Here is a 15,448-nt window from a genome sequence, read left to right as displayed (position 1 = left end):
GCCCCATCATTGGTGTCAGTGGGAGGAATAGTGCCCCATCATTGGTATCAGTGAGAGGAATAGTGCCCCATCATTGGTGTCAGTGGGGGGAATAGTGCCCCATCATTGGTATCAGTGGGAGGAATAGTGCCCCATCATTGGTATCAGTGGGAGGAATAGTGTCCCATCATTGGTGTCAGTGGGAGGAATAGTACCCCATCATTGGTGTCAGTGGGAGGAATAGTGCCCCATCATTGGTGTCAGTGGGAGGAATAGAGTCCCATCATTGGTGTCAGTGGGAGGAATAGTACCCCATCATTGGTGTCAGTGGGAGGAATAGTGTCCCATCATTGGTGTCAGTGGGAGGAATAGTACCCCATCATTGGTGTCAGTGGGAGGAATAGTGTCCCATCATTGGTATCAGTGGGAGGAATAGTGTCCCATCATTGGTGTCAGTGGGAGGAATAGTACCCCATCATTGGTGTCAGTGGGTGGAATAGTGCCCCATCATTGGTGTCAGTGGGAGGAATAGTGCCCCATCATTGGTGTCAGTGGGAGGAATAGTACCCAATCACTGGTGTCAGTGGAAGGAATAGTGCCCCATCATTGGTGTCAGTGGGAGGAATAGTACCCAATCACTGGTGTCAGTGGGAGGAATAGTGCTCTGTCTTTGGTGTTAGTGGAAGAGATAGTGCCTCAAGGGCCAGATAAAGGCAAGCAAAGGGCCACATCCGGCCCGCAGGCCACAGTATGGAGACCCCTGAACTAGAAGATAAAATAGCCTACAACAATTGCTCAAAAACAAAGAGAAAAAAAGGACATTCAGTTCTGACCCACCAACATCCACCACTTTATACACTGAGAAAAAAAAAACATAAACTAAAAAAAAGTCGTTCTGAAATGTTACTCCATGATAAAGACAGAGGACATCATTCTGACGTTTGGCTCTGTTGGCATTGATGATGAAAAGATCTGCTTTGCTGGAGATCCAGCAGATTCAGTCCTTTGATCCATTCCATAGGGTGGCTTGTTTATTTTTCGATTGATCGATGGTCTTTTCTCTCTGTGTTGCAGGACTACACCATCACCATGTATTTCCAGCAGAGTTGGCGAGATAAGCGTTTGGCCTATTCTGCCCTCCCCCTGAATCTCACACTGGATAACAGAGTGGCCGACCAGCTTTGGCTCCCAGATACATATTTCCTGAATGACAAGAAATCATTTCTACACGGAGTCACGGTCAAGAATCGAATGATAAGGTTGCACCCCGATGGTACAGTACTGTACGGGTTAAGGTGAGTCATTGGCCATTTCAGGAGTTCGTTCTGTTCATTGGTTTATGACAGTGGTGGGCAACCTTTTTTTTCAACTGAGCCAAATCTCGCCAAAACCACGATTGAAATTTATTTTGAGAGCCACATTTTTAAAACTGAAAATACATCCCCCATATAGTAATTCATCCCCCATAGTAATTCATCCCCCATATAGTAATTCATCCCCCATAGTAATTCATCCCCCATATAGTAATTCCTCCCCCATAGTAATTCATCCCCCATAGTAATTCATCCCCCATATAGTAATTCATCCCCCATAGTAATTCATCCCCCCTATAGTAATTCATCCCCCATATAGTAATTCATCCCCCATAGTAATTCATCCCCCATAGTAATTCATCCCCCATATAGTAATTCCTCCCCCATAGTAATTCATCCCCCATAGTAATTCATCCCCCCTATAGTAATTCATCCCCCATAGTAATTCATCCCCCATAGTAATTCATCCCCCATATAGTAATTCCTCCCCCATAGTAATTCATCCCCCATAGTAATTCATCCCCCATAGTAATTCATCCCCCATATAGTAATTCATCCCCCATATAGTAATTCATCCCCCATATAGTAATTCAACCCCATATAGTAATTCATCCCCCATATAGTAATTCATCCCCCATATAGTAATTCATCCCCCATATAGTAATTCATTCCCCATATTGTGTCAATTTACTTACCTTTGCTCCGCGCGTTCCTCTCGCCGTGTTCCCGCGCCGTTCCGGTCTTCAGGGCGGACTGTGAGAGGAGAGGAGTTCGTCACGCTGCCCCGCCTACATCCTGACAGCCAATGTGCCGGGCGCCCGAGAGGAGGGAGGGGAGCGGGCGCCCGGCACACAGAAGAGCCGCATTAAATTGTGTAAAGAGCTGCATGTGGCTCGCGAGCCGCGGCTTGCCGACCACTGGGTTATGACAACCCGTCCATTACATACGAGTCCGACAACTCAGATTGTTATCTCTAGTTATGAAAATCTACTGATTGGACTTCACAATGCATATGGCGCACGTTGCCTATGTGAGGAGCTATAATAATAATAATCTGTATGTTTTATACATCCCTAACACCCATACACAGGGCTGCCATCACAAATGATGGGACTCCCCCATACAGACCACCCATCTCACCTCCATCCACCTTCTGGGACCATCTAAGAGGTCTTAACAACGACTGCTCCTAGATATTGTTCCACCAAGGCATGGGGTCCCCAAGATTTCCAGTACAAGGGCCTCATTGTATATTTGACAAATATTCATGGGCTGAAAAACTAAAATCCACATCACAGTTCCCCTTATATCAGGGTCCCAATCAGAGTCCCCATCAGAATCCCCCCTTACATCAGGGTCTTCATCAGAGCCTACCACTTACATCAGGGTTACCATCAAAGTCCCCCTTTACATCAGTTGTCCCCCTTACATCAGTTATCCCCCTTACATCAGTGCCCCTATCACAGTCCCTCTTACATCAGGGTCCACATAAGAGTTCCCCTTACATCATTGTCCCAATCAGAGTCCCCATCAGAATCCCCCCTTACATCAGGGTCTTCATCAGAGCCTACCACTTACATCAAGGTTCCCATCAAAGTAGCCCTTTACATCAGTTGTCCCCTTTACATCAGAAACCCCCCTTACATCAGGGTCTTCATCAGAGCCTACCACTTACATCAGGGTTCCCATCAAAGTCCCCCTTTACATCAGTTGTCCCCCTTACATCAGTGCCCCTATCACAATCCCTCTTACATCAGGGTCCTCATAAGAGTTCCCCTTACATCAGGGTCCCAATCAGACTCCCCATAAGAATCCCACCTTACATCTGGGTCCCCATCAAAGTCCCCCTTTACATCAATTATCCCCCTTACCAGGGGCGGACTGGCAACTCATGGGGCCCCCGGGCAATAGGGGATCATGGGGCCCCTGTGTCCTTGCTCAAACTCAAAAAAGCCTATGAAAAAGGTACCAGGGGCATCTCATGGGGCCCCCTACCGACCCCGGGCCCTCGGGCAGTGCCCGAGTTTCCAAATGGTCAGTCCGCCCCTGCCCCTTACATCAGTGGCCCTATCACAGTCCCTCTTACAGCAGGGTCCACATAAGATTTCCCCTTACATCAGGGTCCCAATCAGACTCCCCATAAGAATCCCCCCTTACATCTGGGTCCCCATCAAATTCCCCGTTTACATTAGTCCTCCCCCCTTACATCAGTGCCCCCATCTCAGTCCCTCCTACATCAGGGTCCCCATCAGAGTCCCCCCTTATATCCATTTCCCCCCTACATCAGTATCCCTATCAAAGTCTCTCCTTACATCAGGGTCCCCTTCAAAGTCCACCCTTACATCTGTTTCCCCACCTATATCAGTGTCCCTATCAAAGGCCCTCCTTACATCAGAGTCCCCATCAGAATCTCCCCTCACATCAGGGTCTCCATCAGAGCCCCTCCCTTACATAAGGGACCCCATCAAAGTCCCTCTTTACATCAGTTATCCCTCTTACATCAGTGCCTCCATCTCAGTCCCTCCTTACATCAGGGTCCCCATCAGAGTTCACCCCTACATTAAGGTCCCCTTCAAAGTCCACCCTTACATCTGTTTCCCCACCTATATCAGTGTCCCTATTAAAGTCCTTCCTTATATCAGAGTCCCCATCAGAAGCCCCCATCACCTCAGGGTCTCCATCAGAGCCCCCCTTACATCAGGGGCCCCATCAAAGTCCCACTTTATATCAGTTATCCCCTTTACATTAGTGCCCCCATCAACGTCCCTCCTTACCTCAGGGTTCCCATCAGAGTCCCCCATTACATCAAGGTCCCCATAAGAGTTCCCTCCTTACATCTGCTTCTCCCCCCCCCACATCCCTACTTACATCAAGGTCCCCATCAGAGCCCCCCCTTTACATCACTTATTCCCCTTACATTAGTGTCCCCATCAGAATCCTCCCTTACATCAGTGTCCCTATCAAAGTCACTTCTTACAGCAGGGTCCCTATCAGAGTCCTCCCTTACATCCAGGTCCCCATCAGAGTCCCCCCTTACATCCGTCCCCTCCCCTACATCAGGGTCCCCATCAAAGTCCCCCTTTACATCGGTTATCTCCCATACATCAGTGTCCCCATCACAGTCCCACCTTACATTACGGTCCCCATCAGAGTACCCCCTTACATCTGTTCCCCACCCCACATCAGAGTCCCTATCAAAGTGCCTCCATACATCAGGGTCCCCATCAGAGTCCACCCTTACATCAAGGTCCCCGTCAGAGCCCCACTTTACATCAGTTACCCCCTTTTTATCAGTGTCCCCATCTGTGTCCCTCCTTACATCAGGGTCCCCATCAGAGCCCCCCTCACATCAGTTACCTCCCCTTACATCAGTGTCCTAACAGAGTCTCCCCTTTCATTAGGGTCCCCATTAGAGGAGAAGACCATAGGCAGTCTCTGCCTCAGTTGGCACACATTGAGGATACACCACCGACCCTAGCTGTGGTCCAGATAAAATCTTGTGGTGGGCCAGATGGGGCCCAGGGGCCATAGTTTGGAACAAGGCACAAGAAGCTCAGTGACTACCTATGAAGGCTTAAAAGGCTGAACATGACTTTTGATAACCAGGGGCAGACTGACAACTCATGGGGCCCCCGGGCAATAGGGGATCATGGGGCCCCTGTGTCCTCACCCACACCCAAAAAAGCCTATGAAAAAGCCAATGAAAAGGTACCAGGGGCATCTCATGGGGCCCCCTACTGACCCTGGGCCCTCGGGCACTGCCCGAGTGCTCGAATGGTCAGTCCGCCCCTGTTGATAACTGAGGCCCAGAACTACATGCAGATCTGATTGGAAGTAAAGTGTGTGTATCACGCTTGTAACGATATTTCACTAGGAGACTATCCTGGAATGGGAACCACTGGAGTCCATCAGGATGGGGAAGGAAAATGCAGGCCGGGCAAGGGCTCCCTGAGGGTCAAGAACAGAAGGGCTGCCTATACCCCGTCTATTGGTGGCCTCTATTGGTGGCCATGTCCACACCTACACGGAATATTGATAACAATGTCATTGCCCCATGCGTAGGCAACAAACCTTCCATTTGACGATTTACCTATGAGCTCTACTCATAGCTGAAGCTCTACTGTTTCAGAAGTTCTTCAGAACATATTGAAGTTTAAAAAACAAGGCCTAGCTAGGAAGGTCAGGACACCTTTTTTGGAAAAAAAATTGCACACTGCCATAATGCTCTGCCAACCTCAAAAAAGGCCAAATGTTGCTTACTGTGAAGTCACCACCAGGGGCGGACTGACCATTTGGAAACTCGGGCACTGCCAGAGGGCCCGGGGTCAGTAGGGGGTCCCATGAGATGCCCCTGGTACCCTTTTCATAGGCTTTTTTGAGTTTGGGCAAGGACACAGGGGCCCCATGATCCCCTATTGCCTGGGGGCCCCATGAGTTGTCAGTCCGCCCCTGGTCACCACTGACCCAAACTCTACTATGGTTGCATCAGGTAAGATTTATCAGCCAAAAATACAGCGATCTACTGCAGAAACTCAGAGCTTTTTTTCACAAGGAACGCAGCGGCCCACATGGAAGAAAAATATATTTGAAATACTACAACTTTGGCCATATTCAATGTATTTAAAAATAAATAAATATATAAAAAAATAAATATATATATATATATTTCAAAATATATTTCAATATATATATATATATATATATATATATATATATATATATATATACTGCATGTATACTGCATGTTGAAATGCATTTTTATTACAAAATATATAAAAAATATTTCTGTGTGTACTGTATGTCTTTAAAAATACAAATCTAGCCCCTATCGCACTATCGACGCTTCTATGGCTTCCCCCTGCCCTGCGCCCTATGGCACTGAGTCCGATGTTACTTCATGGCCTACAAGTTTGGGACTCGGTGCGTTACTCTGGTGGTCTGATGTCACCTTTTCTGCCTTTGCTCCCAATTATTAACCCCTTCACGCCTAAGGGTAAAACAAATCTAAAGGCCTAAGCACAATTCTGCACCGTTGACATGCGATAGCAAAACCGCACATATCATCACAACTACTTTGCACATCCAGGTGGATTATACCTTGATTTTTTCAGGACAAATTGGGCTTTCATTTGGTGGTAAATGGTAATGGATATCTCCTGATTTTTTTTTTATTATCAAAGGAAAACTGGCCAAAAATAGTAAAAAAAATCCTTTTTTTTTTATTTAGCTATGTGTTTCTTGTTATGACCATAACCTACCACCAAAGAGCAACCCAAAATAAATTCTCCAGCTCTTGGCGATCGCAGCGATACCATATATGTGTATGTTATTTGTTGTTTGTACCCGTAGTACAGCCCAGAAACCATAGTGCGCATTTTGTTTTTGTCTTTTTTTTTTTTTTTTTTTTACCTAAAACACACTAACACTAACTGACACTGATACCAATTTTTTTTTAAACCCTGACCTTGACCTTTGACCCTGACCTTTGACCTTGACCCTGACCTAAACACTAACCCTGGCACTGAACTAGATCAAACCTTGATCTAGGTATTTTTTTTAATTTTTTCTTTTATTTTTTTAATATTTATTTATTTATCTTTTTTTTTTTTTTACAAACTTTTTTTTCCTTCTCTCTGACAGGAGTTCGAGAGATACAATGTATCTCTCTTCTCCATTCATAGAGAGAGAGAGAAAAAAAACAAGGGGGCCGGGCTGCACAGTGACTGATCACTGTGATAGCCAATCAGAGGCTATCACAGCGATCATGTGACCCGGGACCGGGAGTCCCGGGTCCCGATCGTTAGAACGGGACCCGGTGCTCTCAGTGACACTGCGGTCTCGGTGCTGGGAGCGCGCTGAGGGGCGCGATCCCAACACAAAGACAGGTACGCAAATATGCGGCCCCACGGAAAAAAGCCCAGGTCCGTGAGGCCGCATATTTGTGTTACGTCGGCGTCAAGGGGTTAACAACCCTCTTTTCCCGCCGGGTTTGGATCACCCAGGGGCGTTTTCTTGGTGGGTGACTAATGGTTTTTCGCAGGTGCGACACTTTTTGATTTTTCGGTCCTTTCCCACCTGGGACTCTCTTCGGGAATCCCGGAATATCCCCCCGGCGGAATTTTTTCGATATCTTCAATTGCGACACTGGCTGCTCTCGCTGCGGGGTACTTCTGCGTTCCCGTACCAGAAATCTGCCTTTGAACAGCTCTGCCAACTGCGTCCGGGCGCTCCGGGCCTTATATCCCTTCTTTATGCAGCTCTGAACAGACGCTCGTCGCATACTTCTCTTTCATATGTTGTTCAGTGGGAGCGCGACCTGGGAGTGGCTGTGGATCCGGAGGACTGGAATAAGGCCTGGTCACTCATAGCTAAATGCTCATTTAATACGACCACACTGGAGGCAGCCTATAAGGTATTGTTTCGTTGGTACTGGGTTCCGGCTCGGTTGGCCCGGGCTAACCCTGCCTGTAGTGATCAATGTTTTCGGGGTTGTGGCCATCGTGGAGATGTATTGCACATCTGGTGGTCATGCCCGAGACTGTTTCGTTTTTGGTCTCGTGTATTTGGCCTCCTTTTCACCTTGTTCCATCTCTCCATACGCCGGGATGCCCGGTACGCCTTGCTTCATTGCCCCATACCGGGCCTCTTAGCTCACCAGCAGAAGTTGGCTTCCTATCTGTTTTTATCCGCCACTAGAACAATTGCTCAGGCCTGGAAGAGTCCGTTTGTCCCTCTTCAGGGGGTGCGGGATCGTATGACCACTATGATGCTCAACGAACAGATGTCGAGTATCCGCAACGACTCCCAACGTAAATTTTTGAAAATATGGGAGCCGTGGTTGCAATATGCCCTTCCCTCACTCCCCCCGGCTAGTCTGGGGATGTAATGGCGTTCAGTATTGGCGCTCTTGAATCCCTGCTCTTTGCCCCCACCCCCTTTTTTTTTTTTTTTTCCTTTCTTTTCTTTCTCTCTTTTCTTTTTTCTCTCTCTCTCTGTTTTTGGTGTGACTGGGCAGCTGCATTTAGTTGTTATAACCAGTTACATTACTGTTTTGTAACTTACGTGCCATTGATAGCCCCTGCGTGGGCGTACCTTTTGCCCTGTTGGCATTAGAGCATTGTTTTTCCTTTTTTTTTTATTTTGCATATTGTTTATCTGTGCAATTGATAGCCCCTGCGTGGGCGTGTTTTATTGCCTCTGTTTATACTGTTTAAAATTTAATAAAAACCATTGAAATAGAAAAAAAAAAAAAAAAAAAAATACAAATCTACATTTGTGGAATGCATTTACAAATATATTTCAAAATAAATGTTAACCAGTTGCCGCCCGGCCTATAGCCAGATGGCGGCCGGGCGAACAGCTTTCAGGAACGCGCATTGCGCATCCCCCGCATCAATAAATATATATAAATATACTGCATGTTGAAATGCGTTTTTTATTACAAAATATATGAAAAATATTTTTAACAATACATTTCGAATATACTGTATGTCTTTAAAAATACAAAATCTACATTTGTAGAATGCATTTACAAATATATGTAAAAATATATGTTAAAATGACTTTTTTATATGTTAAAAAAAAATCTGAAGAATATATTTTTTAAAAAAAAAAATATTTTTAAAATTATATTTTTTTTAAATATATTCGTCAGATTTTTTTTAACATATAAAAAAAGTTGTTTTAACATATATTTGTAAATGCGTTCCAAAAATGTAGATTTGTATTTGTTAATGACATACAGTATATTTGAAATGTATTTTTAAAAATATTTTTCATATATTTTGTAATAACGCATTTCAACATGATATATATATATATATTTATTCATTGAAATATATTTTGAAACATATTGAATACGGATGCCAAAATGAGCATTTCAAATATATTTTTCTTCCATGTGGGGGTACACAGCACTAAATGTAGGTACTGGCAATGGGTGCTGGTGTGTGCAGGCAAGGTGAGCACCCCAAAATATCTCCTAGCGCCCCCCCCCCCAAACTGCAGCAGACCACGTATTTATCCCCGCCACATTTGCCAACACTTATTTTATAGTTCTAGGCCAGGTTGGTCAGTCCTGGCCCGCTCTGTAGCCTGCTGTTGTGAAAAATGTATTCACTTTCCTTACCCACAGTTGCTGACAGATTGGGAAGTCTATTGTTGCTGGGGGGTATCTTCTCTTGTTACTTGCTGCTGGGGAGTCTTTTGATGCTGGCTACTGCTTTGGTGGATCTACTGTTGCTGGGGGATATATTATGCTGGCTGCTGAATGATCTATTGTTGCCGGGGGTGAGTCTATTGTTGCTGGAGGTGTCTATTTTTATTTTGGTGGCTCTACTGTTGCTGGGGAATATATTATGCTGGCTGCTGAGTGATCTGTTGTTGCTGGAGGTGTCTATTTTTGCTTTGGTGGATCTACAGTTGCTGGGGGATCTGTTATGCTGGCTGCTGCATGATCTATTGTTGCGGGGGGTGAATCTATTGTTGCAAGGGGTAGTCTATTTTTGCTTTGGTGGATCTACTGTTGCTGGGGAATCTGTTATGCTGGCTGCTGGGTGATCTATTGTTGTGGGGGGTGAATCTATTGTTGCAAGGGGTAGTCTATTTTTGCTTTGGTGGATCTACTGTTACTGGGGAATCTGTTATGCTGGCTGCTGGGTGATCTATTGTTGCAGGGGGTGAGTCTATTGTTGCTGGGGGGTCTATTTTTGCTTTGGTGAATCTACAGTTGCTGGGGGATCTGTTATGCTGGCTGCTGAATGATCTATTGTTGCAGGGGGTGAGTCTATTGTTGCTAGGGGGTCTATTTTTGCTTTGGTGGATCTACTGTTGCAGGGGGAATTTTATGCTGGCTACTGAATGATCTATTGTTGCAGGGGGTCAGTCTATTGTTTCTGGGGGGTGTCTATTTTTGCTTTGGTGGATCTACTGTTGCTGGGGAATCTATTATGCTGGCTGCTGAGTGATCTATTTTTGCAGGGGGTGAGTCTATTGTTGCTGGGGAGGTGTCTATTTTTGCTTTGGTGAATCTACGGTTGCTGGGGGATCTGTTATGCTGGCTGCTGAATGATCTATTGTTGCAGGGGGTGAATCTATTGTTGCAAGGGGTAGTCTATTTTTGCTTTGGTGGATCTACTGTTGCTGGGGAATATATTATGCTGGCTGCTGGGTGATCTATTGTTGCAGGGGGTCAGTCTATTGTTTCTGGGGGGTGTCTATTTTTGCTTTGGTGGATCTACTGTTGCTGGGGAATCTATTATGCTGGCTACTGAATGATCTATTGTTGCGGGGGGTGCATCTATTGTTGCAAGGGGTAGTCTATTTTTGCTTTGGTGGATCTACTGTTGCTGGGGAATATGTTATGCTGGCTGCTGGGTGATCTATTGTTGCAGGGGGTGAGTCTATTGTTGCTGGGGGGTCTATTTTTGCTTTGGTGGATCTACTGTTGCAGTGGGAATTTTATGCTGGCTACTGAGTGATCTATTGTTGCAGGGGGTCAGTCTATTGTTTCTGGGGGGTGTCTATTTTTGCTTTGGTGGATCTACTGTTGCTGGGGAATCTATTATGCTGGCTGCTGAGTGATCTATTGTTGCAGGGGGTGAGTCTATTGTTGCTGGGGAGGTGTCTATTTTTGCTTTGGTGAATCTACGGTTGCTGGGGGATCTGTTATGCTGGCTGCTGAGTGATCTATTGTTGCAGGGGGTGAGTCTATTGTTGCTGGGGGGTCTATTTTTGCTTTGGTGGATCTACTGTTGCTGGGGAATCTGTTATGCTGGCTGCTGGGTGATCTATTGTTGTGGGGGGTGAATCTATTGTTGCAAGGGGTATTCTATTTTTGCTTTGGTGGATCTACTGTTACTGGGGAATCTGTTATGCTGGCTGCTGGGTGATCTATTGTTGCAGGGGGTGAGTCTATTGTTGCTGGGGGGTCTATTTTTGCTTTGGTGAATCTACAGTTGCTGGGGGATCTGTTATGCTGGCTCCTGAATGATCTATTGTTGCAGGGGGTGAGTCTATTGTTGCTGGGGGGTCTATTTTTGCTTTGGTGGATCTACTGTTGCAGGGGGAATTTTATGCTGGCTACTGAATGATCTATTGTTGTAGGGGGTCAGTCTATTGTTTCTGGGGGGTGTCTATTTTTGCTTTGGTGGATCTACTGTTGCTGGGGAATCTATTATGCTGGCTGCTGAGTGATCTATTGTTACAGGGGGTGAGTCTATTGTTGCTGGGGAGGTGTCTATTTTTGCTTTGGTGAATCTACGGTTGCTGGGGGATCTGTTATGCTGGCTGCTGAATGATCTATTGTTGCAGGGGGTGAATCTATTGTTGCAAGGGGTAGTCTATTTTTGCTTTGGTGGATCTACTGTTGCTGGAGAATCTGTTATGCTGGCTGCTGAATGATCTATTTTTGCTGGGGCTGAGTCTATTGTTGCTGGGGGGTGTCTATTTTTGCTTTGGTGGATCTACTGTTGCTGGGGAATCTGTTATGCTGGCTGATCTATTGTTGCAGGGGGTGTATCTATTGTTGCTGGGGGGTCTATTTTTGCTTTGGTGGATCTACTGTTGCTGGGGGATTTGTATGCTGGCTGCTGAATGATCTATTGTTGCAGGGGGTGTGTCTATTGTTGCTAGGGGGGTCTATTTTTATTTTGGTGGATCTACTGTTGCTGGGGAATCTATTATGCTGGCTGCTGAGTGATCTATTGTTGCAGAGGGTGAATCTATTGTTGCCTGGGGGGTGTCTATTTTTTCTTTGGTGGATCTACTGTTACTGGGGTAATTTTATGCCTGCAACTGAATGATCTATTGTAGCAGGGGCGAGTCTATTGTTTCTGGGGGGTGTCTATTTTTGCTTTGGTGGATCTACTGTTGCTGGGGGATCTATTATGCTGGCTGCTGAGTGATCTATCAGGTTTGATACAAATTACCTTCCATCACAAAATGATACTTGTATCTGTATTCTCCTAAAGGGGTGTTGCTGTGAGGTGGGTAGAGGGCTGGGACAAGGGTCATCACTGGGTAGGGAGGGAGCTGGAGGGATTTGGGGGGAGGAGAAAAAGATGGTTCAAGGGGTGGGCAGTATCTTCACCTATTCTATGAAAATATACACACTGTGTGGGCAAACATTTGTGAACACCCAACCATCAGACCTTACTATACAGCCAAAATGATGGGGAGCCCCCTCCATAAGACGTTAGAAACAACTGTGCACTTCCAACCTTGGGGTAACAGTTTGGCGAAGCTCCAATTCTGTTCCAGCAGGACTGTGCCCCCGTAAACAAAGCCAGCTCCACAAAGACATGGTGTGACCAGACTGGTGTGGAGGATCTAGAGCAGGGGTGGGCAAACTTTTTGACTTGAGGGCCGCAATGGGTTCATATATTGGACCCAGGGGCCGGACCAAGAGTAGATGAATGATGTGTATGTGTCATCCATAGTAAGTATAGTAATATTCCCCCATAGTAAGCATAGTAATTCATCCCCCATATAGTAATTCATCCCCCATAGTAATTCATCCCCCATAGTAATTCATCCCCCATATAGTAATTAATCCCCCATATAGTAATTCATCCCCCATATAGTAATTCATCCCCCATAGTAATTCATCCCCCATATAGTAATTCATCCCCCATAGTAATTCATCCCCCATATAGTAATTAATCCCCCATATAGTAATTCATCCCCCATATAGTAATTCATCCCCCATAGTAATTCATCCCCCATATAGTAATTCATCCCCCATATAGTAATTCATCCCCCATAGTAATTCATCCCCCATATAGTAATTAATCCCCCATATAGTAATTCATCCCCCATATAGTAATTAATCCCCCATAGTAATTCATCCCCCGTATAGTAATTAATCCCCCATAGTAATTCATCCCCCATATAGTAATTAATCCCCCATAGTAATTCATCCCCCCTATAGTAATTCATCCCCCATAGTAATTCATCCCCCATATAGTAATTCATCCCCCATATAGTAATTCATCCCCCATAGTAATTCATCCCCCATATAGTATTTAATCCCCCATATAGTAATTCATCCCCCATATAGTAATTCATCCCCCATAGTAATTCATCCCCGATAGTAATTCATCCCCCATATAGTAATTCATCCCCCGTAGTAATTCATCCCCCATATAGTAATTCATCCCCCATATAGTAATTCATCCCCCATAGTAATTCATCCCCCATATAGTAATTCATCCCCCATATAGTAATTCATCCCCCATAGTAATTCATCCCCCATAGTAATTCATCCCCCATATAGTAATTCATCCCCCATAGTAATTCATCCCCCATATAGTATTTAATCCCCCATATAGTAATTCATCCCCCATATAGTAATTCATCCCCCATATAGTAATTCATCCCCCATAGTAATTCATCCCCGATAGTAATTCATCCCCCATATAGTAATTCATCCCCCATAGTAATTCATCCCCCATAGTAATTCATCCCCCATATAGTAATTCATCCCCCATATAGTAATTCATCCCCCATAGTAATTCATCCCCCATATAGTAATTCATCCCCCATAGTAATTCATCCCCCATATAGTAATTCATCCCCCATAGTAATTCATCCCCCATATAGTAATTCATCCCCCATAGTAATTCATCCCCCATATAGTAATTAATCCCCCATATAGTAATTAATCCCCCATATAGTAATTCATCCCCCATATAGTAATTCATCCCCCATAGTAATTCATCCCCCATAGTAATTCATCCCCCCTATAGTAATTCATCCCCCCTATAGTAATTCATCCCCCACAGTACTATTCCCCCCCAAGTAGTAAGCCAAGTCCCCCCTGTGTCAATTCACTTACCTTTGCTCCGCGCGTTCCTCTCGCCGTGTTCCCGCGCCGTTCCGGTCTTCAGGGCGGACTGTGAGAGGAGCCTAGCTCCCCTCACGTTCGTCACGCTGCCCCGCCTACACACATCCTGACAGCCACATCCGCGGGCCGGATTAAAAGGTCCGCCGGGCCGTATACGGCCCGTGGGCCGTAGTTTGCCCATTGCTGATCTAGAGTGTCCTTCACAGAGCCCTGACCTCAACCCTACTGAACATTTTTGGGATTAATTGGAACACCAATTGTGAGGCAGGTCTTCTGTTCCGACATCAGTACATGACCTCCCAAATGTTTTTTTTGGCTGAATGGACATTTACTCTCACAAACACATTCCAAAATGTTGTGGAAATCCTGCCCAGAAGAGTGGAAGGTGTTGTAGCCACGAAGGTTGGACAAACTCCATTTAAATATCCATGGGTTTGGTTTTGGGATGTCCAACAAGGTGTAATTTTCAGGTTTTTACAAACTTTGTACATATTTTGACCGAGGGGTTTCTTTGAGCCCATCTAGTAGTGACTGATGTTGCTGCAACCCTTTGAAGAAAAAACACTTTTTATCAGTAGGGCCAAATGTGGCGCGCAAACTGTTATCCTTCTCATATTTCCATTCTGACCTGAAAGCAGAAATCTGGGAAAACATTTTTTTGGCCCGTACCAACACTGCATGGGTCAATGCATGTTTTGTTCTGGAGGAGAGGACACCGAAGATATACTCACCTGACCTGCTGATCCTCCCTACGCAAGACCGGTCCCTTCGGCTCCTGCCCCCCCCTGCAGTCCACCAGTCTTGTAAATGGGCTGTTCGTGATGTCATGCTCCACAGACAGGAACAGTTCATTGCTGGACCGTTCGGGAGCATGGTTTTCTGTACGATCGGTGGGTACGGTGAGTATGAGCTTAGTCCACACACCCAGAAAAAATGAGCAGCCGATCCATGCAGTGGGAACATGGCCCCACTGCGTGGTTGAAAAAAAAAAATTCGAACTGGACGTAGGGATGAGGAAGAAAAAATTCACTCTTCAAATCTGTTGCTTGTGTGGGGGGGACAGGGCACAAGGTAGTAATGGAGGAAGAGTAGAGGAGGCCGTGATGTTGTCCTTTGGAGATAATGCTTATCATCAGGGGTGGACTGACCATTTGGAAACCCGGGCACTGTCCGAGGGCCCGGTGTCAGTAGGAGGCCCCATGAGATGCCCCTGGTACCTTTTTCATAGGCTTTTTTGAGTTTGGGCAAGGACACAGGGGCCCCATGATCCCCTATTGCCCGGGGGCCCCATGAGTTGTCAGTCCGCCCCTGC

General features: G+C 45.7%; 1 protein-coding gene across 1 annotated transcript in view; it reads left to right on the top strand.

Annotated features, from left to right (window-relative positions):
* The first annotated feature begins 1,058 nt into the window (after positions 1–1,058).
* The window catches only part of LOC149435994 (gamma-aminobutyric acid receptor subunit beta-4-like), a 48,396-nt gene continuing 34,006 nt past the window's right edge, over positions 1,059–15,448 (top strand). The window contains exon 1 of the mRNA XM_089662178.1: positions 1,059–1,274. Within this exon, the coding sequence (XP_089518304.1) occupies positions 1,069–1,274 (206 nt within the window). The 5' untranslated portion in view covers positions 1,059–1,068. The remainder of the gene's footprint in view (positions 1,275–15,448) is intronic.

Source organism: Staurois parvus, unplaced genomic scaffold (genome assembly GCF_062004578.1).
Source record: "Staurois parvus isolate SC_StPar_1 unplaced genomic scaffold, SC_StPar_1.0 ptg001434l, whole genome shotgun sequence".
Taxonomy (NCBI): domain Eukaryota; kingdom Metazoa; phylum Chordata; class Amphibia; order Anura; family Ranidae; genus Staurois; species Staurois parvus.
Note: the sequence above shows the minus strand (reverse complement) of the source record. Positions and strands in the feature narration are given on the sequence as shown.